We start from the raw sequence: 24,850 nt of genomic DNA, 5'->3' as shown, positions 1-24,850 counted from the left end.
TGCACATAAGGCACCTCTTCCCACTTTCCTTGTTACAAAATAAGTCTAATTGCAAAATATCATTATAATGTATAGAACCATATTTAGGCCAAATCTGTCAGTTTTCTAATCTGTATGGAACCCAAACAGTGTTTGGACAGAAAATGAGCTGCTTCTTTAAGACAAATTTGAACTTGCTCCAATAGCCTAAAAGATACCCAGTGGACATGTCCTCTGGGATGCTTGCTGTTGTCCCCAGGTCGACTAAGGAGCTCTATAGGGGGTTTCAGCTAAGTTTAGCAAATGTCTAGTCAATTTTCCCTTTTAAATTCCCACCTTCCAGAAAGGTGTAAATAGAGTGTTATAAAAGCGGATTAGGGGCTGGGAGCGGTGGCTCACCCCGGTAATCCCAGCACTTTGGGAGGCTCAAGTGGGTAGATCACCAGGTCAAGAGACTGAGGCCATCCTGGCCAACATGGTGAAACCCCGTCTCTACTAAAAATACAAAAATTAGCTGGGCGTGGTGGCGCGCACGCGCCTGTAGTCCCAGCTACTCCGAGACTGAGGCAGGAGAATCGCTTGAACCAGGAGGCAGAGGTTGCAGTAAGCCGAGATCGCGCCACAGCAACTCCAGCCCGGGAATAGACTGAGACTTCGTCTCAAAAAAAAAAAAAAAAAAAAAAAAAAAAAAAAAAAAAAGTGGATTAGGAGCTACAAATGCGCAGTTGCATGTTGAGCCTAAATTCCAGAGGGCTGGGCAGAGAGGGCCTAAACAAATGGTGACTGTGGACGGGAAGAAAGGAAGGGGGTAAACAGCATTGCCCAAAGGGAGACCTCAGAGGCCCTGACTACCTGAGAACCTACTCAATAGTGGAGACACCAAAAACAACATTCACGTGGCCCCAGACCTGTTTTAGCTAGTCTTCAATTAGGTGGGGTGTCCAAACCCCGACGCCAGCGTCTAGTCCCGCCTCCTACCTCACCTTTAATTTACTTTTAGCTTATAAACCTCAAATGTGGAAAGAAATATGAAAGGAAATGACAAGAGATTAATAATGAATTTAGGGCAATGGTGGTTTGTTGTATTGGACTTTGACGTTTTCTGGAGTTTGAACATTTCCAAATTAACGAGGCAAGGAAAATCCACTTGGAAAATGCTCTTGCTGTTTATGGTCAACTCAATTCCAGTCTGGGATAAAAAAAAAAGTCTGCATGTTCTCTTTTTTCCTGGAGATGCTTGTATTGAAGCTCAGAGATTTACAGGGTTCTAAGCTGAATACAGAACTGACTTTTTGCTTTTCCATGATAGTAAAATTTGCATTTACATGCATTCATTCACCCATGCATTTTAATTGTAGGAGACGCCTTAACTCCCTAAAATGAGTTTCTAATCTCTCCACCTGTACATAATTTACCAAACATAAAGAACATCCCCCAAAAGAACAAATTAGTCCAGTGCTCACCCAAACTGGCTGAAATCCCCAGGTCGGTGAAGCCGCTGAAATAACCACGTCCCCAGCAAAAAATTTTCTTCCTTTGGCAAGAAAGTCTGCAAAGGTTGATGAAGAGGCTTGGGAAACGGGAGCACCTGGACCCAGGCCGCAAGCGGCGCGAGCAGGAGTCTCGAAAGAAGTGCGGCAGCGGCAGGAGGCCCCGCGTGCGAGACCCGGGAAAGGCGCCGGAGAAGGCGACCTGCAGGAGACCGCCCTTTGACCCCCTCCCTACTTCGCTCCTCCTCGTCTAGTGCGAGGAACTTTAGTCTGTGTGCAAGGGCCGGCACGCGGATGCGCGCGGAGTGCAGCGTTCACTTCCGTTTCCGGGAGCGCACTTCCTTTTCCAGGCTAGCGAGCAATGGGCGGGGCCTCGGAATAGACTGGGAAACAGGATTCACGACAGTTGCGTGCTGACGTCAGGCGGACGCTCCAGCCAAGGCCTTCCAAAGGTGGTAGAGAGATCCCAGCGTCAGCCGGGAAAGGCAGAGGGGCGGAGACAAAGGGGCGGGGCTATTCCCAGGAGGCGGGGTTGCCTATCGGAGAGCCACCCTGCAGGTCATGCAGACCCCAGGTGAAATACGCACAGAGGGTTCCTGGAGCCGTGGGAGGGGTTCCCCTTCTCCCTCAAGAGCATTTTTATGTTGCTTTATGGATGGAAAACAGAGGCATGGACGGGCCGTGGAACTTGGCTACATTCACTGACCTAATTAAGGAGTCTGTGAGGCCGGGCGCGGTGGCTCAGGCCTGTAATCGCAGCACTGGAAGGCCGAGGCAGGTGGATCACCAGAGGTCAGGAGTTCAAGACCAGTCTGGCCAATTTGGTGAAACCCCGTTTCTACTAAAAATACAAAAATTAGCCGGGCGTGGTGGCGCACCTGTAATCCCAGCTGCTCGGGAGGCTGAAGCAGGAGAATCGCTTGAACCCAGGAGGCAGAGGTTGCAGTGAGCCGAGATCGTGCCACTGCACTCCAGCCTGGGTGACAGAGCAAGATTATTTTTATCTGAAAAAAAAAAAAGATGAAATAAACTAAATCTCTGAAACTGGATCCTGGGTCGCTGGAGGACTTACAGCCTCCTCCAGGGACGATGAATATCAGTCCACAAGCTAAGAAAAACTTCGGAATTTCAAGCCTTGTGTACTGTAGTTGTTCTTTCTATATTTTTGACAGCCAAACCAGAAACATTTTATAATACACACACACACACACACACACACACACACACACACACACGGAGCCCGCTTCAGCACTTTCTAAATATCCGTGTGAATAAAACACCTGCCAAGACGAGGTAGGATTTAAAAGTGATTTGCGGCAGGGGTTTTATTCACGTCAGCATTCCCAGTACTTTGGGAGACCCAGGTGGGAGGATTGCTTGAGCCCCGGAGTTAAGAGATCAGCCTGGGCAGACCCCTGTCTCTTAAAAAACAAAAAAAGCGATGGGGGATAAACGTAGAATTGCCATACGTCATAATTTGTTTAATATAACGCTGCTAGCCGGGCGTGGTGGCTCACGCCTGTAATCCCAGCACTTTGGGAGGCCGAGGCGGGTGGATCACGAGGTCAAGAGATCCAGACCATCCATGGTCAACATGGTGAAACCCTGTCTCTACTAAAAATACAAAAAATTAGCTGGGCATGGTGGAACGTGCCTGTAATCCCAGCTACTCAGGAGGCTGAGGCAGGAGAATTGCCTGAACCTGGGAGGCGGAGGTTGCGGTGAGCCGAGATTGCGCCATTGCACTCCAGCCTGGGTAACAAGAGCGAAACTCCATCTCAAAAAAAATATAATGCTGCTATGTTGGTGTCGTTTTTAGGTCTGACAGACTTCTCCCTGTGTGGTTGCTTCCTGATATAACCCACTTGTTCCTCATCTCATAGCTGCTGACCACTGTAAAACCTAATGACTAACACCAGAATCATGTAAATAAATTCCTTCAACATTTTTTTTCCCCTAGCGAATCAATAATCACGTGAAGAAAGCCTAAGATAACCCCATAAAAGAAAAAAGAAAAAAAAAAAAGGCACCGCCTGCCGGGCGCGGTGGCTCATGCCTGTAATCCCAGCACTTTGGGACGGCGAGGCAAGTGGATCATGAGGTCAGATCCAGACCATCCTGGCCTTGGTGAAACCCTGTCTCTACTAAAATACCAAACATTAGCCGGGCATGGTGTCGGCGCCTGTAGTCCCAGCTACTCTGGAGGCTGAGGCAGGAGAATCGCTTGAACCTGGGAGGCGGAGGTTGCAGTGAGCTGAGATCTCGTCATTGCACTCCAGCCTGGTCAACAAGAGCTAACTCTGTCTCAAAAAAAAAAAAAAAAAAAAAAAAAAAAGAAGGTACAGTCCCAGAGACCCTCTCTCTCTTCGTCTCTCCAGTAACCTACCCACTGGTTGAGCACGATGCTGTCTCTGGAATTCCTGTGGACCATTATTCAGCACCCCTAACCTCTCTAAAATCTATAATAAATTTTTTTCTTTCATTAATTTTGGTTTCATTTTCTCATTGTGTCTCACTTGACACATCTGAACTTATCCTCCACCAGCTGTCCTAGAGAGTGGCTATCTTGGGCCAGGCACATTGGCTCACGCCTATAATCCCAGCACTTTGGGAGGCCAAAGTGGGTGGATCACCTGAGGTCAGGAGTTCAAGACCAGTCTGGCCAACATGGTGAAACCCCATCTCTACTAAAAATACAAAAATTAGGCCGGGCGCGGTGGCTCACGCCTGTAATCCCAGCACTTTGGGAGGCCGAGGTGGGTGGATCACGAGGTTAAGAGATCAAGACCATCCTGGTCAAAATGGTGAAACCCCGTCTCTACTAAAAATACAAAAATTCAGCTGGGCATGGTGGCGCATGCCTGTAGTCCCAGCTACTCAGGAGGCTGAGGCAGGAGAATTGCCTGAACCCAGGAGGCGGAGGTTGCGGTGAGCCGAGATAGCGCCATTGCACTCCAGCCTGGGTAACAAAAGCGAAACTCCGTCTCAAAAAAAAAAAAAAAAAAAAAAAAATACAAAAATTAGATGGGCATGGTGGGACATGCCTGTAATCCCAGCTGCTTGGGAGGCTGAGGCAGGAGAATCACTTGAACCCAGAGGAGGTGGAGGTTGCAGTGAGTCGAGATTGTGCCACTGCTTTCTAGCCTGGGAGACAGAGCGAGCCTCTGTCTTTAAAAAAAAAAAAAAAAAAAAAAGAGTGTGACTATCCCGGCTTTTGGCCATTCTCAAGAGAGAAACCTCAAGACCAAACTGGAAAATAAATATTACTACCAAAAAATGGGCTGGGCATGGTGGCTCATACCTGTAATCCCACCTTTTGGGAGGTTGGGAGTCTGAGGCAGGTGAATCACCTGAGGTCAGGAGTTTGAAACCAGCCTAACCAACATGGAGAAACCCTCTACTAAAAATTTTTTTAAAATTTAAAAATAGCCAGACTTGATAGTGCATGCCTTTACAGGCTGAGGCAGAAGAATTGCTTGAACCCAGGAGGCAGATGTTCTGGTTAGCTGAGATCATGCCATTGCACTCCATCCTGGGCAACAAGAGCAAAACTCCATCTCACAACATAACAAAACAAAAAAATGACACCAACATATAATCCAGCAATTCCAATTGTGGGTGGACTAACCAAAAAGTTGAAAGCAGGTATTGGAAGAGATGTTTGTACGCCCAGTTCATGGCAGCTTTATCCACATGGCAGTTGCTCCACAATATCGAAAAGGTGGGAGCAACTCAAAATGTGGTCTATGCATACAATAAAGGAAATTCTGAGATGTGCTACAACATGAACCTTGAACATGTTATGCTAAATGAAATAACTAGTCACAAAAAGTCAAATACTGTGACTTCACTTTTATGAGGTGCCCACAGTAGTGGGATTAACACAGACACAGAATTGGTGTTTGCCAGGGATTGGGAAGTGAACAATAGGGAGTTAGTGTTCAATGCATTCAGCTTGGAAAGGTAAATATTTTTTTATTAGTGATGTGATGGTGATGGTTGCCCAGCAATGTGAGTATATTTAATGCCAGCAGACACTTAAAATGGTTACAACGTAAACTTTATGTAATATACTTTACCATAACTTTAAAAAAGTGAATAGAGGATTATTGTTAGTTTTATTTAATAAAGCTCCAAGCACCAGAGATCTGGGGCAAAAGAAATTCAAAAGCAGTTTGGCTGGCAGTGCATTTTATAGAGTCCCTGCTAAATAAAATACCCACTGATAAGTAGTTAAAGCATTTGGAATTGTTTTGCTAACATTAGATTTATACATCAGAAATATGTGTTTAAAACAGACATTCTCAATTAACTGGCAAATAAAAGACTTTTTTATTGCATTTTAGGTTTTGGGGTACATGTGATGAACATGCAAGATTCTTGCATAGGTACACACATGGCAGTGTGATTTGCTGCCTTCCTCCCCATTACCTATATCTGGCATTTCTCCCCACGCTATCTCTCCCCAGCTCCCCACCCCCCCGTCCCTCCCCTATTTCCCCTCGACAGACCCCAGTGTGTGATGCTCCCCTCCCTGTATCCATGTGTTCTCATTGTTCAACACCCACCTATGAGTGAGAACATGTGGTGTTTGATTTTCTGTTCTTGTGTCAGTTTGCTGAGAATGATGGTTTCCAGGTTCATCCATGTCCCTACAAAGGACACGAACTCATCATTTTTTACAGCTGCATAGTATTCCATGGTGTATATGTGCCACATTTTCTTTGCCCAGTCTATCATCGATGGGCATTTGGGTTGGTTCCAGGTCTTTGCTATTGTAAACAGTGCTGCAATGAACATTCGTGTGCATGTGTCCTTATAGAAGAACGATTTATAATCCTTTGGATATATACCCAGTAATGAGATTGCTGGGTCAAATGAAATTTCTATTTCTAGATCCTTGAGGAATTCCCACACTGTCTTCCACAATGGTTGAACTAATTTATACTCCCACTGACAGTGTAAAAGTGTTCCTATTTCTCCACATCCTCTCCAGCATCTGTTGTCTCCAGATTTTTTAATGATTGCCATTCTAATTGGCGTGAGATGGTATCTCATAAAATACATGAGTCCGGATGCCATTTTAGCTGGGGATTGGAGCTCCTGGGAGACAGAGTCAGCCATTCAACTGATAAAAAAGGGGACTGAAACAGGGAACCAGGACAGGAGATTCCCAGACAAAAAAAAGCACCAGGAATCTCAGCACGGCTGTTTCAGCCAGCGCAGTGGGTCACCGCACAGGAAATCACACAGATCCTGGCGCCTTTTCAACAGGCGACTGGAACACCTGGGAGACAGAGTTGCCCATTCAACTGAAAAAAAAAAAAAAAAGGAGCCTGAGGCAGGGAGACAGGTGATCAGGCATGGCTGGACCTACCCCCACAAAAAAAACAGCAATCTGAAATGCTCTGGATTGAGAGTTTCACAGCAAGCACAGATGAACCAGGGACAGTCCAGCCCTGTGGGGGAGGGGTATCCACAATTACGGAGGCAGTCCACCACTAAGGAGTTGGTCTGCCACTGCTGAGGCAGCCCTCCATTACAGAAAGAGTCCGCCATTACAGAGGTGGGCCACCATTGCTGAGGCAGTTCTAACTATACCCGTATAAAGAAGACTGCAGGGAAGTTCACACGGCAGCTGGGCGGAGGCCACAGCAGCTCAGCAAAGCCTCTGCAGGCAGTGACTAGGCTGACTCCTCGCTGGGCAGGACAGCCCTGAAAAAAAGGCAGCAGCAAGACAGAAACTTATAAATAAAGCCCTAACTCCCTGGGACAGAGCCTCTGGGAAAAAAAGGGGTGGGGGTTATGAGTTCTGCTGCAGCAGACTTAAACGTACCTGCCCAGCAGCTCTGAATGAACAATGGAGCTCACAGCTCAGCACTTGAGCTCCGATAAAGGACAGACTGTCTCCTCAAGCAGCTCCCTGACCCCTGTATATCCAAAGAGTTACCTCATAAAGGAGAGCTCAGACTAACATCTGGAAGGTATCCTTCTGGGACAAAGATAGCAGCAGAAGAAACTGGCAGCAACCCTTACTGTTCTGCAGCCACTGCAGGTGATCCCCAGGCAAGCAGGGCCTAGAGTGGACCTCAGCAGTCCTACAGCAGAGGGGCCAGGCTGTTAGAAGGTAAACTAAGAAACAGAAAGAAATAACTTCATCATCAACAAACTGGACGTCCACTCAGAGACCGAATCTGAAAGTCAACAACTACAAAGATGACAGGTGGATAAATCCACAAAGATGGGAAGAAACCAGTGCAAAAAGGATGAAAACACCCAAAACCAGAACACCTCTACTACAAGAGATCACACCTCCTCACCAGCAAGGGAACAAGGTTGGATGGAGAATGAGTGTGATGAATTGACAGAAACAGGCTTCAGAAGGTGGGGTATAAGAAACTTCTCTGAGTAAAAGAACATGTTCTAACCCAATGCAAAGAAATTAAGAACCTTGAAAAAAGATTTGATGAAATGCCAATGAGAATAAACAACTTAGGAATATAAGCGAATTGATGGAGCTGAAAAACACAATACAAGAACTTCACGAAGCATACACAAGTTTCAACAGCCGAATTGACCAAGGAGAAGAAAGGATATCAGAGGTCGAAGATCAACTCGATGAAATAAAATGAGAAGGCAAGATTAGGGAAGAAAGGGTGAAAAGGAATGAACAAAGTCTCCAAGAAATATGGGACTATGTGAAAAGACCTAATCTACGTTTGATAGGTGTACCTGAATGTGACAGAGAGAATGAATCCAAGCTGGAAAATAATCTTCAGGATATTATCCAGGAAAACTTCCCCAACCTAGCAAGGCAGGTCAATATTCAAGTCCAGGAAATACAGAGAACACCACAAAGATATTCCTCAAGAAGAGCAACCCCAAGGCACATAATCGTCAGATTCACCAGGGTTGAAACGAAAGAGAAAACGCTAAGGGCAGCCAGACAGAAAGGTCGCATTACCCACAAAGGAAAGCCCATCAGACTCACAGCAGATCTCACAGCAGAAACCCTGCAAGCCAGAAGAGAGTGGGGGCCAATATTCAACATCCTTAGAAAAGAACTTTCAAACCAGAATTTCATATCCAGCCAAACTAAGCTTCATAAGTGAAGGAGAAATAAAATCCTTTACGAACAAGCAAGTACTCAGAGATTTCATCACCACCAGGCCTGCTTTACAAGAGCTCCTAAAGGAAGCACAAAACATAGAAAGGAACAACCAAAACATACCAAATGGTAAACAACATCGACACAATGAAGAAACTGCATCAACTAACGGGCAAAACAGCCAGCTAGCATCAAAATGCAGGATCAAATTCACACATAACAATATTAACCCTAAATGTAAATGGGCTAAATGCCCCAATCAAAAGACACAGACTGGCAAATTGGATATACCCAAAGGATTATAAATCATTCTATTATAAAGACACATGCACACGTATATTCATTGCAGCACTGTTTACAATAGCAAAGACCTGGAACCCACCCAAATGCACATAAACTAGTAAAGCTGGAAGAAATGGATAAATTCCTGGACACTTGCATCCTCCCAAGCCTAAACCAGTAAGAAGTTGAAACCCTGAATAGACCAATAACAAAGGCAGAAGTTGAGGCAGCAATTAAGAGCCTATCACCCAAAAAAAGCCCAGGTCCAGATGGGTTCACAGCCAAATTCTACCAGACATACAAAGAGGAGTTGGTACCATTCCTTCTGAAGCTATTCCAAACAATCCAAAAAGAGGGAATCCTTCCGAAATCATTTTATGAGACCAACATCATCCTGATACCAAAACCCGGGAGAGACTCAGCAAGAAAAGAAAGCTTCAGGCCAATATCCATGATGAACATAGATGTAAAAATCTTCAATAAAATACTGGCAAATCGACTGCAACAGCACATCAAAAAGCTTATCCACCATGATCAAGTAGGCTTCATCCCAGGGATGCAAGGGTGGTTCAACATATGCAAGTCTATAAATGTAATTCACCACATAAACAGAACCAAAGACAAAAACCACATGATTATCTCAATAGATGCAGAGAAGGCCTTTGACAAAATTCAACAGCCCTTTATGCTAAAAACCCTCAATAAACTAGGTATTGATGGAACGTATCTCAAAATAATAAAAGCTATTTATGACAAACCAACAGCCAATATCATACTGAATGGGCAAAAACTGGAAGCATTCCCTTTGAAAACTGGCACTAGACAAGGATGTCCTTTCTCACTACTCCTATTCAATATAGTATTGGAAGTTCTAGCCAGAGGATTCAGGCAAGAAAAAGAAATAAAGGGTATTCAAACAGGAAAGGAGGAAGTCAAATTGTCTGTTTGCAGACGACATGATTGTATATTTAGAAGACCCCATCGTCTCAGCCCAAAATCTCCTGAAACTGATAAGCAACTTCAGCAAAGTCTCAGGATAAAAGATTTTTAAAGGATTTTTTTTTTTTGAGATGGAGTCCCTCTGTAACCAGGCTGGAGTGCAGTGGTGCGATCTCGGCTTACTGTAAGTAACTTCCACCTCCCAGGTTCAAGTCATTCTTCTGCCTCAGCCTCCCGAGTAGCTGGTATTACAGGTGCCTGACACCATGCCCAGCCAATTTTTGTATTTTTAGTAGAGCGGGTTTTCACCATATTGGCCAGGATGGTCCCAATCTCTTGACCTAGTGATCTGCCCGCCTCAATATTCCCAAGTGCTGAGATAACACGCATGAGCCACCGTGCCTGGCCCAGGATTAGATTTTTAAATAAGTATTAAATTAGATGTTGCATCAAAGGAATATATTGGTTTTAAAAATTGCTCAGCTGCTCTTTCAGAGAATTAAACAATAAGTTAAAAACCTAACACTAGGCCAGGTGCAGTGCTCACTCCTGTAATCCAGCACTTTGGGAGGCCGAGGCAGGAGGATCATGAGGTCAGGAAATCAATACCATTCTGGCCAAACATGGTGAAACTCCGTTTCTACTAAAAAATACAAAAATTAGCCAGGCATGCTGGTGCGGGCTTGTAGCCGCAGCTACTCGGGAGGCTGAGGCGGAAGAATCGCTTGAACCGGAGACAGAAGTTGCAGTGAGCAGATATTACTAAACCACTGCACTCCAATCTGGTGTCAGAGCAAGACCTCCATATCAAAACAAACAAACCAAAAAACAAAACAAAACAAAAAACAAGAAAAACCCTAACACTAAACAGCATTTTTATTTTTTATTTTATTTTTATTTTTTATTTATTTATTTTTTTTTTTTTGAGACGGAGTTTCGCTCTTGTTACCCAGGCTGGAGTGCAATGGCGCGATCTCGGCTCACAGCAACCTCCGCCTCCTGGGTTCAGGCAATTCTCCTGCCTCAGCCTCCTGAGTAGCTGGGATTACAGGCACGCACCACCATGCCCAGCTGATTTTTTGTATTTTTGGTAGAGACGGGGTTTCACCATGTTGACCAGGATGGTCTCGATCTCTTGACCTCGTGATCCACCCACCTCGGCCTCCCAAAGTGCTGGGATTACAGGCGTGAGCCACCGCGCCCAGCCCTTATTTTAATTTTTAAAAGATGGAGTCTCGCTTTGTCACCCAGGCTGGAGTGCAGTGGCACGATCTCAGCTCACTGCAACCTCTGCCTCCCGAATTCAAGTGATTCTCCTGCCTTAGCCTCCCAAGTAGCTGGGACTACAGGCATGTGCCACCATGCCTGGCTAATTTTTTGTGTTTTTAATAGAGATGGGGTTTCACCATGTTGGCCAGGATGGTCTTGATCTCCTGACCTCAGGTTATCCGCCTGCCTCAACCTCCCAAAGTGCTGGGATTCCAGCCATGAGACGCTGCACCCAGCCATTTTATTTTTATTTATTATTTAGTTTTATTTTTAGATGGAGTCTTGCTCTGTTACCCAGGCTAGAGTGCAGTGGTCTTGGCTCACTTGCAGTGTAATTTTAGATGTGTAAAATAAGCCTCATGGAATTAGCAAAAGCTTTCCCACAGACCTTAAAGCAGAAATCTCTACACTGTGGATTTTTCTTCCTTATATAAAAAGTATAAACATCTGCCGGGTGCGGTGGCTCAAGCCTGTAATCCCAGCACTTTGGGAGGCCGAGGCGGGTGGATCACGAGGTCAAGAGATCGAGACCATCCTGGTCAACATGGTGAAACACCGTCTCTACTAAAAGTACAAAAAATTAGCTGGGCATGGTGGCGCGTGCCTGTAATCCCAGCTACTCAGGAGGCTGAGGCAGGAGAATTGCCTAAACCCAGGAGGCGGAGGTTGCGGTGAGCCGAGATCGCGCCATTGCACTCCAGCCTGGGTAACATGAGTAAACCCCCGTCTCAAAAAAAAAAAAGAAAAAAAAAAAAGTATAAACATCTAATGAAATCTCTCCACATTCCTAATAATGCAGCATCAGTCCACTCTAAGTCACTAAATGTTGGGTGAGGTCACATTTCTGACTTTCACAGTAAAAGAAACTTTCTTTTCTTGATGTTGATTTTCACAGGGCCTGTCACCGCAGGAGGTGGAAGTGAGTATTAAGATCTGATGAGCACCTGCAGACTTGTTCACATGCCGTATATTCAGAGAATGTCTCTCCTGTGATTGCTTTTGTGTTTATACTAACACTAATGATAGCTTATGAATGAAAAAAGATCACACAAAAAATTTCATTGTATTTCAAGAAAGCTTACAAATGTGTGTTGGTGCACATTCAAAGCCATCCTGACCTGCGGGTTGGACAAGCTTGATCTAAAGCTTTTCTCAAGTTCCTCACAGTATTAGTTTCCTAGGGTTGCTGTACAAAGGAACACAGACTGAATGATTTCACCAAGAGAAATTTATTGCCTCACAGTTGTGGAGTCTGCAAGTCTGATATCAAGGTGAAGACAGGGTTGGTTTCCTCTGGAGGCCATAATGAAAGCATCCGTTCCAGGTGTCTGTCCTTGGCCTGCAGATGGCCACCTTCTGGTGGGTTCACAGTCTTCTCCATGTGTATCCTTCCTTCACTTTCTCTCATAGGGACATCAATGATGTTAGATTAGGGATCGAACCTAACAGCCTCATTTGAAGTTACTCACCTGTTTGAAAACCTTATACCCAAATACAGTTATATTGTAAGGAACCAGGACTTAGGGCTTAAAAATGTGGAGTGGGGCGTCATCCAGACCATACCATTTAAATTGCAGAGTTTCTCTCCAATGTGAGTTCACATATGCACATTAAGGTTTGTGAGATTCAGAAAGGAATTCCCAGATTCTCTACATTCATAGGGTTTCTCTCCAGTGAGATTTCTGATGTGTTTGGTAAGGCTTGGGAATTCAGTGAAGTGGTTTCCATATTCCCTACTGATGCAGGGTCTTCTCCACTGTGAATTCATATGCGTTCATGAAGACCCGAGATACAAAGCTGCTTCCACATTTTTACATTCATAGGGTTTCTCCCAGTGAGTTTTCATGTATTCAGTGAGAACAGGGACAACTTTAGGTTTCCCCACATTCCTTACCCTGACAGTTTCTCATCTCCATGCCTTCTTTCATGATTTCGAAAGGAACTGGAAGAACTGAAGGCTTTCCCACACTCCTTACATTCATAGGGTTTCTCCCCAGTGTGAGTTCGTTCATGTAACTGAAACGAATTGGAGTAACTGAAGGATTTCCCACACTGTTTACATTCGTAGGGTTTTTCTCCAGTGTGGATTCGCATGTGAAGATTCACACATGTGGGAAACTTAAAGGCTTTGCCACATTCCATGCACGTGTATGGTTTTTGGGTACTGTGGGTCCGCATGTGATTATTAAGACTAGAGGAATGCGTAAATGCCTTCCCACATTCCAGGCACTCAAAGGGTTTCTCTCCAGTGTGAATTCTCAAATGTCCACTAAGATTTGAAGAAATAGCAAAGGCTTTCCCACATTTGACACATTCAAAAGGTTTCTCTCCAGTGTGAGTTCTTACATGTTCACTCAGGCGAGAGGATCTGGCAAAGGCCTTTCCACATTCCTTGCATTCATAGGGCCTCTCTCCACTGTGAGTTCGTGCATGCTTGGTAAGGTCTGAGTTCTGAGTGAAGGCTTTCCCACAGTCCTTACATTTATAGGGTTTTATTCCAGTGTGAATTCGAAAGTGATCACTGAGGCATGAGGAATTTCTAAAGGATTTTCCACATGTCTTACATTCAAAGGGGTCCTCTGCAGTGTGAGTTTTTAAATGTTCAGTAAGTTGAGAAGATCTAGTGAAGGCTGTTCCACATTCCTTGCATTCATAAGGCTTCTCGCCCATGTGAATTTTCATATGTTGACTTAAGCATGAGGAAACAGTGAAGGCTTTCCCACAATCCTTACATTTATAAGGCTTCTCTCCAGTGTGAGTTTTTCTGTGCTGAGTAAGCTGACAAGACCTAGTGAAGGCTTTCCCACACTCCTTACATTCATAGGGAATGTCTCCAGTGTGGGTTCCCATGTGAATATTAAGGTATGCAGAATATCTAAAGCCCTTTCCACATTCCTTACATTTGTAGGGTTTTTCTGAACTGCGAGTTTGTATATGCACAGCAAGGTCTGTGGAGTGAATAAAGCCTCTCCCACATTCCTTCCATTCATGGAGACTTTCTCCATTGTGAGTTCTTAAATGTCTCTGAAGTTGTGATTGATTAATGAAGGATTTCCCAGAGTCACTGCAATCAAAATCTTTCTCTCCTATGCATGTTCCCTGGTAAACAACATCTGGAGTCAGGTTGAAGGCTTTTCTACACTGATTAAACACAGAACAGTGCTCTCCGGAAGAGGTTCTCTTGCGTAGGGTAAGGAAGTCTACTCCATACTGATGACACTCAAATGCGCTCTCACTATTTTGAGTTCTCACATGTGTGTTAAGGCATAAGTGTTCGCTGGAGACATCTCCACACTGCTTAACATCATTGAGCTCCCCTCCATTGTGGCTTCCCATCTGTTGATAAAGGAATGAATGGTGATTAATGGACTGTTCAGACTCATTCACACATTCCACTTATCTGAAGAGAAGAACACTGTGATGATTATATTCATGTTTACCATTTTCACTACACTGACATAAGTACTGCCCTTTTGATTTCTCTCCAGGAGAATGATGAAAAGCTCCTGCTGGACTGTGCCATCTACTCTAATCTCAAATGTCTGTAGAGTTTTATGAAATTGTTTTAAAAACTCACTGTCTAGTTACAAATCTGTACTTGAGGGGAACTCTAAAACACTGAGTCAAGTTGGCTAGACATGGTGGCTCACACCTGTAATCCCAGCACTTTGGGAGACCAAGGCGGGTGGATCGACTCAAGTCAAGAGTTCGAGACCAGCCTGGTCAACATGGTGAAACCCTGTCTCTAGTAAAAATACAAAAATTAGCTGGGTGTGGTGGCACATGCCTGTACTCCCAGCTACTCAGGAAGGTGAGGCAAGAGAATTGCTTGAACCTAGGAGGTGGAGGTTGCAGTGAGTCGAGATCAGCACTCCAGCCTGGGCAACACAGCAAGACTCCATCTAAGAAAAAAACAACAATAAGTGTCAAGCTAGGTTTCAAGCATCCCCAAGTCATTATATGCCAAGTCTCTCTCCAGAGTCATTATCCCTCTTGGGAATGCTACTTTTCTCAAAAAGCTCTCGTTCTGCTAATTTTCTTTTTTCTTTTAATGTAATTAAATTAATTAAGTTTTTAGAGCCAAGATCTTGCTATGTTGACCAGGCTGGTCTCGATCTCCTGGCCTCAAGAGATCCTCCCACTTCAGCCTCCCAAAGTGGTAGGATGACAAGTGTGAGCCACCATGCCCAGCTTCATTCTGATTTTCTACAATGGAATTCCAAATCATCTTTAAATGTGAAAACTAAGACATATCTTTGTTCATCTTACCATTTGAATCCCACTAGAGGTTGGCTCCCCCAAAAAATCCTGCTGAAGGGCCAACTCTTTGGTTTTAAGTTGCACTTTCCATTCTAAGGTTAAAAGAGAAAAAGAAATGTAAGGGTTTAGAGACATATATAGTAGACAGATGGAGCTGAAAATGAGAGGGATCATTTGTATTTGTTTTCAAATTAATCATGGTAACAAAAAACAAACACAAAGACAGATTTGAAGATTTTATATCAAAAATTTGGCAATAATAAGGATATAGGGTCAAAATTTTACATAGTTTACTACAAATTGATTCTATGAAAATTATAAACTGATGGTGAACACAAAGAATATTACCATGTTAGGAAAGTTGAAGAATAAGAACGTAACCACACATCAAAACAAGGAACTTGTTCTTTTTTTTGAGACAGAGTTTCACTCTTGTCATCAGGTTGGAGTGCACTGGCACAATCTCAGTTCACTGCAACCTCTGCCTCCCAAGTTCCAGCAATTCTTCTGCCTCAGCCTCCTGAGTAGCTGGGATTACAGGCGCCCGCCACCATCCCTGGCTAATTTTTGTATTTTCAGTAGAGATGGGGTTTCAGCACGTTGGCCAGGCTGGTCTCAAACTCCTGACCTCAGGTGATCCTTCTGCCTTGGCCTCCCAAAGTTCAGGGATTACAGACGTGAACCACTGGTGAGTCACCATGCCCAGCCTTTTTTTTTTTTTTTTTCAAGACAGAGTCTTACTCTCTCACCTTGGCTGGAGTTCAGTGGCACAATCTTGGCTCACTGCAACCTTTAGCCCCTGGGTTCAAGTAATTCTCCTGCTTCCGCCTCCCTAAGAGCTGGGACTACAGGAATGTGCCACTACACCCAGCTAATATTTGTATTTTTGTAGAGATGGGGTTTTGCTATCTTGGCCAGGCTGGTCTCAAACTCATGACTTCAAGTGATCTGCCCGCCTCAACATCCCAAAGTGCTAAGATTACAGGTGTGAGCCACCACACCTGGCCCAAAACAGGAACTTTTAAAAAAAAGAAGAAACCAAAGGATCCTATCACAGGAAAGAATGAGTAGACAGAGAGTATGAGAAGCTGAAGATTTCCTAACTTCTGAGAAAAAACGGCCTAGCTGGGCATGGTGGCTCATGCCTGTAATCCCAGCACTTTTGGAAGCCAAGGCAGGTGGAACACTTGAGGTCAAGAGTTTGTGACCAGCCTGACCAATGTGGTGAAATCCCATCTCTACTAATAATACAAAAAGTTAGCCAAGCATGGTGGCACACACCTGTAGTACCAGCTACTTGGAAGGCTGAGGCAGGAGAATCACTTAAACTCGGGAGGCTGAGGTTGCAGTGAGCCGATATCGCACCACTGTACTACAGCCTGGGTGACAGTGAAACTATGCCTCAGAAAGATATATATTATATATATATATAATATATATATATATATATAATATATATATATTATATATATATATAATAAATATATATATATTATATATATAAAATAAATAAATATATATATATATATATATGGCCTCCACATTGTGAAATAAAGTGCATCTTAAAGAGTTTCCTCATTATACTTATACACATACTGAACTTACTGACCAGGGCAGTGCTTCGTGAACACTCACCGTAGAAATCACCTCTCTGCACTGTCCTAGACTCTTCTTGTTCCAACCAAGAGATCAGACTGGGTTTCAAGAGCTGACATCCTGTGCACAGAGAAAGATATATCACAAGAGGCTCAGGCAAGAGATGATAAATCTTTCTATAACTCATAACTATAGTTCCAATGGAAGCAGTGACATTATTTTAAAAGGGCTAAAAATGCAAATATCATCTGTCCATGCCCCCAAAAGATTGGTTATCTCTGATCCCTGAAGCCCAAATCCAGGCTGATGTACATACTTAGAAAGCACTAAGACTTTTATCCAAATAGGAAATTAGGTGAAACAGAGATCTTCATTCTCATTGGAAACAACTATACCTCTCACTCTTCAACATTACAGCACATCCGATTCATAAGGAGAGCTTGTTAAAACATAGATGACAGGGCCGTGGTGCAGTTTCTGACTGAGTATGTCAAAGGTGGAGACAGAACGTACATTTCGAACAGTGCTGCTGATGCTCTTGATCTCACATCACATTTTGAGAACCACCAAGCAGATGAAAGCCCATTAGGACAGGGACTATGTCTGTTATTTCCCACTGTGCTCAGAGTTGCTACCTCTGGTCTGCAACACAGTAAGTGCATAACATAATCTGTCCCACAGCAGGCTACAAGGGATGAGACCAGTCTTACCTACTGTGGCCAAATTCTTGTAGTTCTCTAGCATTACATCTCTGTAGAGGTTTCTCTGAGTTGGGTCCAGTAACATCCATTCTTCTGGGGTGAAGTCCACAGCCAGATCATCGAAGGTCACTGAATCCTTAAAGCATCACACACATGCCGGCTTGAGCCACCTAACATGTCTACCAGTGTTCAGTGCAAAATGCAACACCAACAGAGTCGGAGGGCTCACACTGCCCACCCCAGAGTTCACTGGACCCAGGAAGTCTTCTCCACCCACACCCACCCACTGCCGATCCCCTCCAGTGACATGGCTTTAATGGCACTTCTTACACATGATCTTATCTAACACAAGCAGATTGGGAGGTCATCTTATTTCCCTCTATTGCATCACACTTTTGAGCAGATGCTAGATAAACACTGATGAATGGATAAATTCTCTGAGCAAAGGATACTTCCATGTCCCTTACTATGTGTCAGAACACTCAACAAAATAAAAAATATGCAGTTGGGATCATGAGAGAAGACTAATTAATAAGTCTTGAAATACTGGGATGACATTCAAGGTAAACCCTCACCAACATGACAGGCTCCACTCCTTCAGGGAATTCAACTAGGGACCCAGTCCTTGAAGGAGACTTTATTCGCTGTAAGAAGCTCTGGAGATCATTCTGTGTAGAAGGAAATGTGTCTACCTGGTGATGCAAGTATTGTATTTTGGAGAAGGATACACTTCCTGCGTACCTGATAACAATTTGTCAGACAATCAGCCACCATCCTTTCTACTTCTGTCTTTTCTTGAAGGCAGACTGGGTCTCTGTAAAGACCTCATGGGAAAGAAAGAAGGCATGAGAACCCAGAGCTGACCATAATTCCCACATTCACACACCTAGAAGTCATTCCATCCTACTTTGAAATTCCCATATACTCCTGCACACTCAAGAAAACACACATACACACTACTGCTATAAATTCCAGGGCAGTCTTACCTCACCTAAAGGCAAAAAAAAAAAAAAAAAAAAAAAAAAGGATGGTCAGCCATGCTGCCCACTGGGAAAAGGGTAACAGTCTTATTTTACAGATAAGGAAACTGAGCCGTGAAAATACAAAGCACCTCTTCCCAAAGCACACACAGCAGGGGGCTGATTAAGAATAAAGCCTTCCAGCTGGGCACAGTGCCTAATGCCTGTAATCCTAGTGGTTTGGGAGGTTGAGATGCGTAGATCACTTGAAGTTAGCAGTTTGAGATCAGCCCGGCCAACATGGTGAAACCCCATCTCTACTAAAAATACAAAAAATTAGCCGGATATGGTGGCACACGCCTGTAATCTCAGCTACTTGGGAGGCTGAGGCAGGAGAATCACTTGAACCCTAGAGGCAGAGGTTGCAGGGAGCTGAGATCGCATCCAGCCTGAGCAACAGAGCAAGACTCTGTCTCAAAAAAAGGAAAAAAAAAAAAAAAAAAGAACAAAGCATTCCCTAGCCCATGTCAGCACCTCAGAAATGAACCTGCAGTGTGAATGATCAGGTACAGGCCACTGGACTCCATATTGTGTGGGGGGACACCTAAAGCGGGGTCTCTGGAAATGAACAGAAACAGGACTTACCATAGGACAAATCAGTGGCTGCCATCCCGCAAGGCTGACAGCTGAATGTGCTTCAAAGCACCCTTCCTTTACTCCAAGGATCGCTCCAGAGCGGCTTAGGAATCTACACGAACAGACTTAACCTCCATTCTCTTTATCCAGGGTTAATGGTGTCCTGTTTGTATCAATCATTAATCAACAAGCATTACTTATCAGTCATCAGACATCATTAGCACTCTGTCTGCAGAGAATGTACGTGAAAGCCACTGAAAATGGTGTACACTAGGAATGTTAGGAACACCAGCTTCCACTACTGAGGAACAGTTTGTGTCAGGAGTCATACTAGCAGCTTTATATACTCGCTTAATTATCACAACCACCCTTTACAGTAGATATCAATGAACCTATTTGTTAAAGAAAAAACCAGGCTGGGCAAGGTCGCTCATGGCTATAAACCCAGCACTTTGGGAAGCACTTTGGGAAGCTGGGCGTGTCACTTGAGGTCAGGAGTTCAAGACCAGCCTGGTCAACCTGGTGAAACCCTGTCTCTACTGAAAATATAAAAATTAGCTAGGCATGGTGGTGCATGCATAATCCCAGCTACTTGGGGAGGCTGACGCAGGAGAATCACTTGAACCTGGGAGACAGAGGTTGCAGTGAGCCGAGATCGCGCCACTGCACTCCAGTCTCGGCGACAGTGAGACTATCTCAAAAAAAAAAAAAAAAAAAAAAAAGAAAAAAAAAAAAGAAAAAAAAGCCTACATTCAGACAACACTTGGATTTGGTCCAGTATCATCCAGTTTGGAAATTGTGGACCAGGACTTGAACGCGGACAATTTTGTTCCTAATACCCAATCTGTGGCTGCTGTTACTTTCCCACATGACCCGAGTTGGTCTAAACCTGCATAGTACAACACCACGGTCACTAGCCTCATGTGTTATTGACCAGCCACTCCATATAAACCTAGTATAATCGAAGAACTGAATATTTTAATTTAATAAAATTTATACAATTAAAATAAAAATTTAATAAAAATTAATCACAATCTTTAATAAATCAAACAAAATCACGAGGTCAAGAGATCGAGACCAGCCTGGCCAACATGATGAAACCCCATCTCTACTTAAAAAAAAAAAAAAAAAAATTAGCCAGGCGTGGTGGCACGCAGCTGTAGTCCCAGCTACTCAGGAGGCTGAGAATTGCTTGAACCCAGGAGGCGGAGGTTGCAGTGAGCCGAGATCGCGCCACTGCACTCCAGCCTGGCAACAGAGTGAGGTTCTATATCAAGAAAAAATAAGATAAAATACATCAAACACAGAACAACAGCACAAAGGCTAATTGACAGAATGGTATCTGAATGATGAAAATCACTGAAAACTGAACAATTCCTTATCCATGAAGCAGATATACCCCCACAAGGACACCAAAGCCTCTACTCTATGAATGAAAAGGCTGAAACCCCGAAGTCACACTGGGTTACAGAAACCCCATGTCTAGACTCCTGGTTTAGATTGTACCTACTACCATGGGTCTCAAACTGGGGATCCTTGGGCTGAAGAGGGCCACAAATGTGTTTCATTTGGTGAAATCTAAACCAGTTATGTTACTTTGAACTTGAAATATAATTAATATACAAGTAAAAGTGCAGATGTTAAGTATTTGGTATACATACACTTGCATAATCAAAAGCCTAAAGAAGAAGGGTTTCCTCTCCCCCAAAAACCTTCTTGCCCCTTCCAGTCTATTCTTTCCCTCTCAACGCCAGATAAGCACTCTGTGATTCCCTTCATTTACTAGACACTATACTGGACAGGTAAACTAGGCAGTGTGCTCATCTCTCGCAAATATATATCCTAACCTCATCTTTCTCTACTATTTAAATAACGTGAGATAAAAATTCTAAATCTCAGACTGGGCGTGGTGGCTCACGCCTGTAATCCCAGCACTTTGGGAGGCTGAGGCAGGTGGATCACAAGGTCAGGAGATCGAGACCATCCTGGTTAACATGGTGAAACCCTGTTGTAGGGTCCAGGCCTACTAGAGTCATGGGGTGTCCCCTATTGCTGTGCTGAGGTGCTAGATCCGAGAAAGAAGAAGACAAGACACCAAAGGACTAGAAAAGAGCAGCTGGGCTCAGGGCGCCACACCACCTATAAGCAGAGACAGGCGAGGCCCCGAGCGTCTGGGCGTGACTGTATTTATTAGGTACAAGACAGCGGGGAGGGTCTTGAGTGAGGTCATCTTAAGGATAGCAATAGGGTCAAGACAATCACATGTGTGATAAGCAAAGGGTCCACCTCCATTAGGTCACTGAGGCAAGGAGATGGGCAGTGCACAGTAAGACGGGTGCGGTAAGCAACATTTCTTATCTAAGGGCAGGCAACTTCTAAGAGTTTCTATAGGAGAATGCTCTGAGTCAGCACTAGCAATAGAGCTGACAGGTTATACAGCCACCTGCTGGCAGCTTCCAGTGATTTCTATAGGAGGATGCTTTGAGTCAGTACAGGAGTAACAGAGCTGTCCGCGTATACAGCCACCTAGGCACGATTATACCAGAGGGGTTTTAAGCCCTTGGATGCTCGCGGGCTTGCCGACCTGAGGCCAGCTTTCCACAAGAACTGGACGCAAGGTACTACAACTCCTTTGTAGGAGGAGTGACTCTTGCTCCAAGCCTGCTGTACAGCGGGTATCTTTACGATACTCAACGCAGCCACCTGGGCCAGCCTGCCATGTAGTGCATGTCCTTTCAGGCAGGGGCACTACTGCTTGGGCCATAGATTCTTCTCCTGGTCTAACTGTTTTTCCCTTAATTCATGCTCTGCGCTGTGTATGCTCTAGACATTCCTCCTACTATAAACAAGATATGATTATCTATGTATAGCTGTTTTTTCCCTTATTTCATGCTCTGTACCGTGTCTGCTCTAGACATTCCTCCGACTATAAATTAAGATATAATTCTATATGTGTGTGTATATATATATATATATATATACACACACACACAGAGAGAAATAATTGAGTCATAAGATATTCTTCCAGCACTAATTGTTTTGCCTATAAACTAATTTAAGATTATATATAAAGGATTATATAAAAGGAAATAACTGAATAGCAACACTATAGACTAAGATATTCTTCAGGCACTAATTGTGCCGGGGGTCCGCTTAGCTCTCCTTCCTCAGTGCCCAGAAGGGGGATTACCCACACCCCGTCTCTACTAAAAATACAAAAAATTAGCTGGGTGTAGTGGCACGCGCCTGTAGTCCCAGCTACTCGGGAGGCTGAGGCAGGAGAATCATTTGAACCTGGAAGTTAGTGGATGCAGTGAGCCAAGATCGTGCCACTGCACTCCAGCCTGGCGACAGAGCAAGACTCCATCTCAAAAAAAAAAAAAAAAAACTCTAAATCTCCCACTGCAGCTGTAGACTTGTCTATTTCTTCTTGCGTATCTGTAATAGATACTCCTTTATACATCTTGTAACAACATTACTGGGTAGATACACACATTGAACTTTCATATTTTTGAAGCAACAAAACCTTTTATCGTAAGGAATTCTGCGTGTCTCTAGGAATGTTCTTGGATGGTGCTGTGTGACGCTGGGACCTGCTTTTCTTTGCGGAGTCTCTGCATCTCATGGGCGGCCTTAGGTATCTTTGGGTGCCAGTGTTCCCCTTTACCTGCCATGGAGCCTGAAGGCACCCAGTGATGGCTGGACAGACAACTGAGATCCTTCTCAACACTGTTAAAGTACACCCAGATTACAGCTCCGTCACAGTTCATAACACAATATCCAACTGAGTTTTGTAATGTATTGAACTACTCAAAGAATGCAAGGGTGAGAGGAATACTGTCTCCATCTATGTGCTTACTCACCACCCATGGCCTGTCTGCATACCAAAGACTGGTTTCCCCGGCCGCCTGATGTGGCTACTTAGTGCTCTCGCTTGTACCCTTACTGGCACCCCAACTTCCTCTGCTCATGAGCCCAATAGCCAGGGTTGCCTGCATTCCAGAGGGCTGCTTCCAGCTCTCCCAGAGTCCGATGACTAGCTCTAGTACCACCCAAAAGTACAGAGCAGAAGCACTACAGCCCCGCTAAAGGCTGACCCTGAAAGGCAGTACTAAAGGAAAATCTTCCCAGTGGCAAAACTGAAGGCAGTATATTGGCCTATTTCTGGATCTGGAGTGAGAGTTGACAAGATGAATGCATACACACAGATTCATCAAAAGTTGCCTATGGCTTGGCTGGATGGTCAAAAATGTGGGAAGAACCAGAGTGGTAACAAGGAAACCTGGGAAAGGGTATATGGGTAGACCTCTCTGAAAGGATTGTGTCCCATGTGAACGCCTACCAAAGGTGATCCACTAGAAGTAAGGTGGACAAAATCACGCACTCTAAAGATACCTGTCACTTTTCCTAGCTACTTCAGTGCTTGCTCAGTGGGCCCATTAAAAAATGTTCATGACAGCAGGGTAAAGGGTATGCATGGGCTCAGCAATAAGAACTTCCCTTTACCAAGGCTGACTCAGCTAACTTTACTGCTGGGCCTAATCTCCTGAAAGCAGAAATCAACACTGAGCATCCAATATGGCACCACTCCTTAGAGGAGACCAGCCAGCCATGCTGTAATGGGTCCTCTTCTATCACAAAATTGTCAAAGACATCCTCACCAGAAAACACTCACGTTTTGGTATGGGTCTGCTAGTTAGGCTTCTGCTGGCACCACCATCCAAGGATTAACAACATGCTTTATCAGTAGTCATGGCCTCCACACAATATAGTTTCTAAACAAGAAAGGCATTTCACTGCAGAGGAAGTGCAACAATGGAAGCATGTCCTTGCAATCGACTGGTCCCATCACACACCACATTGCTCAGAAGCAGCGGATCTACACGAAAAGTGGAATTGCATACTGAAAACTCAGTTATAGGGCCAAATGGGAGACAACTCTTAGAAAAGAATTCTGTCTCATAGATCAAGGTATACGCTTTGAGTCAGAAAGCTTTCCATGGTACTGTCTCCCCACAGCCAGAATATATGGGTCCAAGAATTGACGGGTGGGCTGGGCGTGATGGCTCATGCCTGTAATCCCAACACTTGGGAGGCCAAGGTGGGAGGATAATTTGAGGTCAGGAGTTCGTGACCAGCCTGGCCAACATGGTGAAACCCCATCTCTACTAAAACACAAAAAATTAGCTGGGTGTGGTGACACATACCTATAATCCCAGCTACTTGGGAGGCTGAGGCAGGAAAATGGCTTGAACTGGGAAGGAAGAGGTAGCAGCAAGCCGAAATCGTGCCACTGCACTCCAGTCTGGGCAACAGAGCAAGACTCTGTCTCAAAATAAAACAAAATAAAATACAAAATAAAACAAAAAAAAGAATTGATGGATGAAGGTGAAGTTAGCTCCACTGACAAAAGTTTGCTTCCATTCCCAAAAACTTAGAGCCCTGCTGGTCCAGAGATCTTCTTAGTCCCTAATGGAAAATGCTTCCCCCACGGGGCACAGTTATGGTTCTAATACATTGGAACAGGAGATTGCCGCTTAGCCATTTTGGGCTTCATGTACCAGTAAACCAACAGGCAAAAAAAAAAAAAAAAAAAAAAAAAAAGAACAAAAGAAAAAGAAATGTTACTCT

At 44.2% G+C, this 24,850-nt stretch overlaps 1 protein-coding gene across 5 annotated transcripts in view; it reads right to left on the bottom strand.

Moving 5' to 3' along the window:
- The window catches only part of ZNF266 (zinc finger protein 266), a 63,482-nt gene that overhangs the window by 27,708 nt on the left and 10,924 nt on the right, over positions 1-24,850 (bottom strand). For 2 of the 5 annotated variants that reach the window (XM_032251891.1, XM_032251890.1), the window contains 6 exons: positions 19,229-19,382; positions 18,366-18,448; positions 17,634-17,760; positions 16,963-17,043; positions 15,337-15,419; positions 12,278-14,403 (listed from right to left, as the gene is read on the bottom strand). In XM_032251891.1, coding sequence (XP_032107782.1) covers positions 12,958-14,403; positions 15,337-15,419; positions 16,963-17,043; positions 17,634-17,760; positions 18,366-18,448; positions 19,229-19,253 — 1,845 coding nt within the window. In that variant the 5' untranslated portion in view covers positions 19,254-19,382 and the 3' untranslated portion in view covers positions 12,278-12,957. Of the gene's footprint in view, positions 1-12,277; positions 14,404-15,336; positions 15,420-16,962; positions 17,044-17,633; positions 17,804-18,365; positions 18,450-19,228; positions 19,383-24,850 lie in introns of those variants that run through there. The other 3 variants (XM_032251892.1, XM_032251894.1, XM_032251893.1) reach the window with 3 other exon arrangements.

This window comes from Sapajus apella, unplaced genomic scaffold, assembly GCF_009761245.1.
Source record: "Sapajus apella isolate SASKATOON/1434 unplaced genomic scaffold, GSC_monkey_1.0 scaffold77, whole genome shotgun sequence".
In the NCBI taxonomy this organism is placed as follows: Eukaryota; Metazoa; Chordata; class Mammalia; order Primates; family Cebidae; genus Sapajus; species Sapajus apella.
This window is presented reverse-complemented; position numbering and strand designations above follow the sequence as displayed.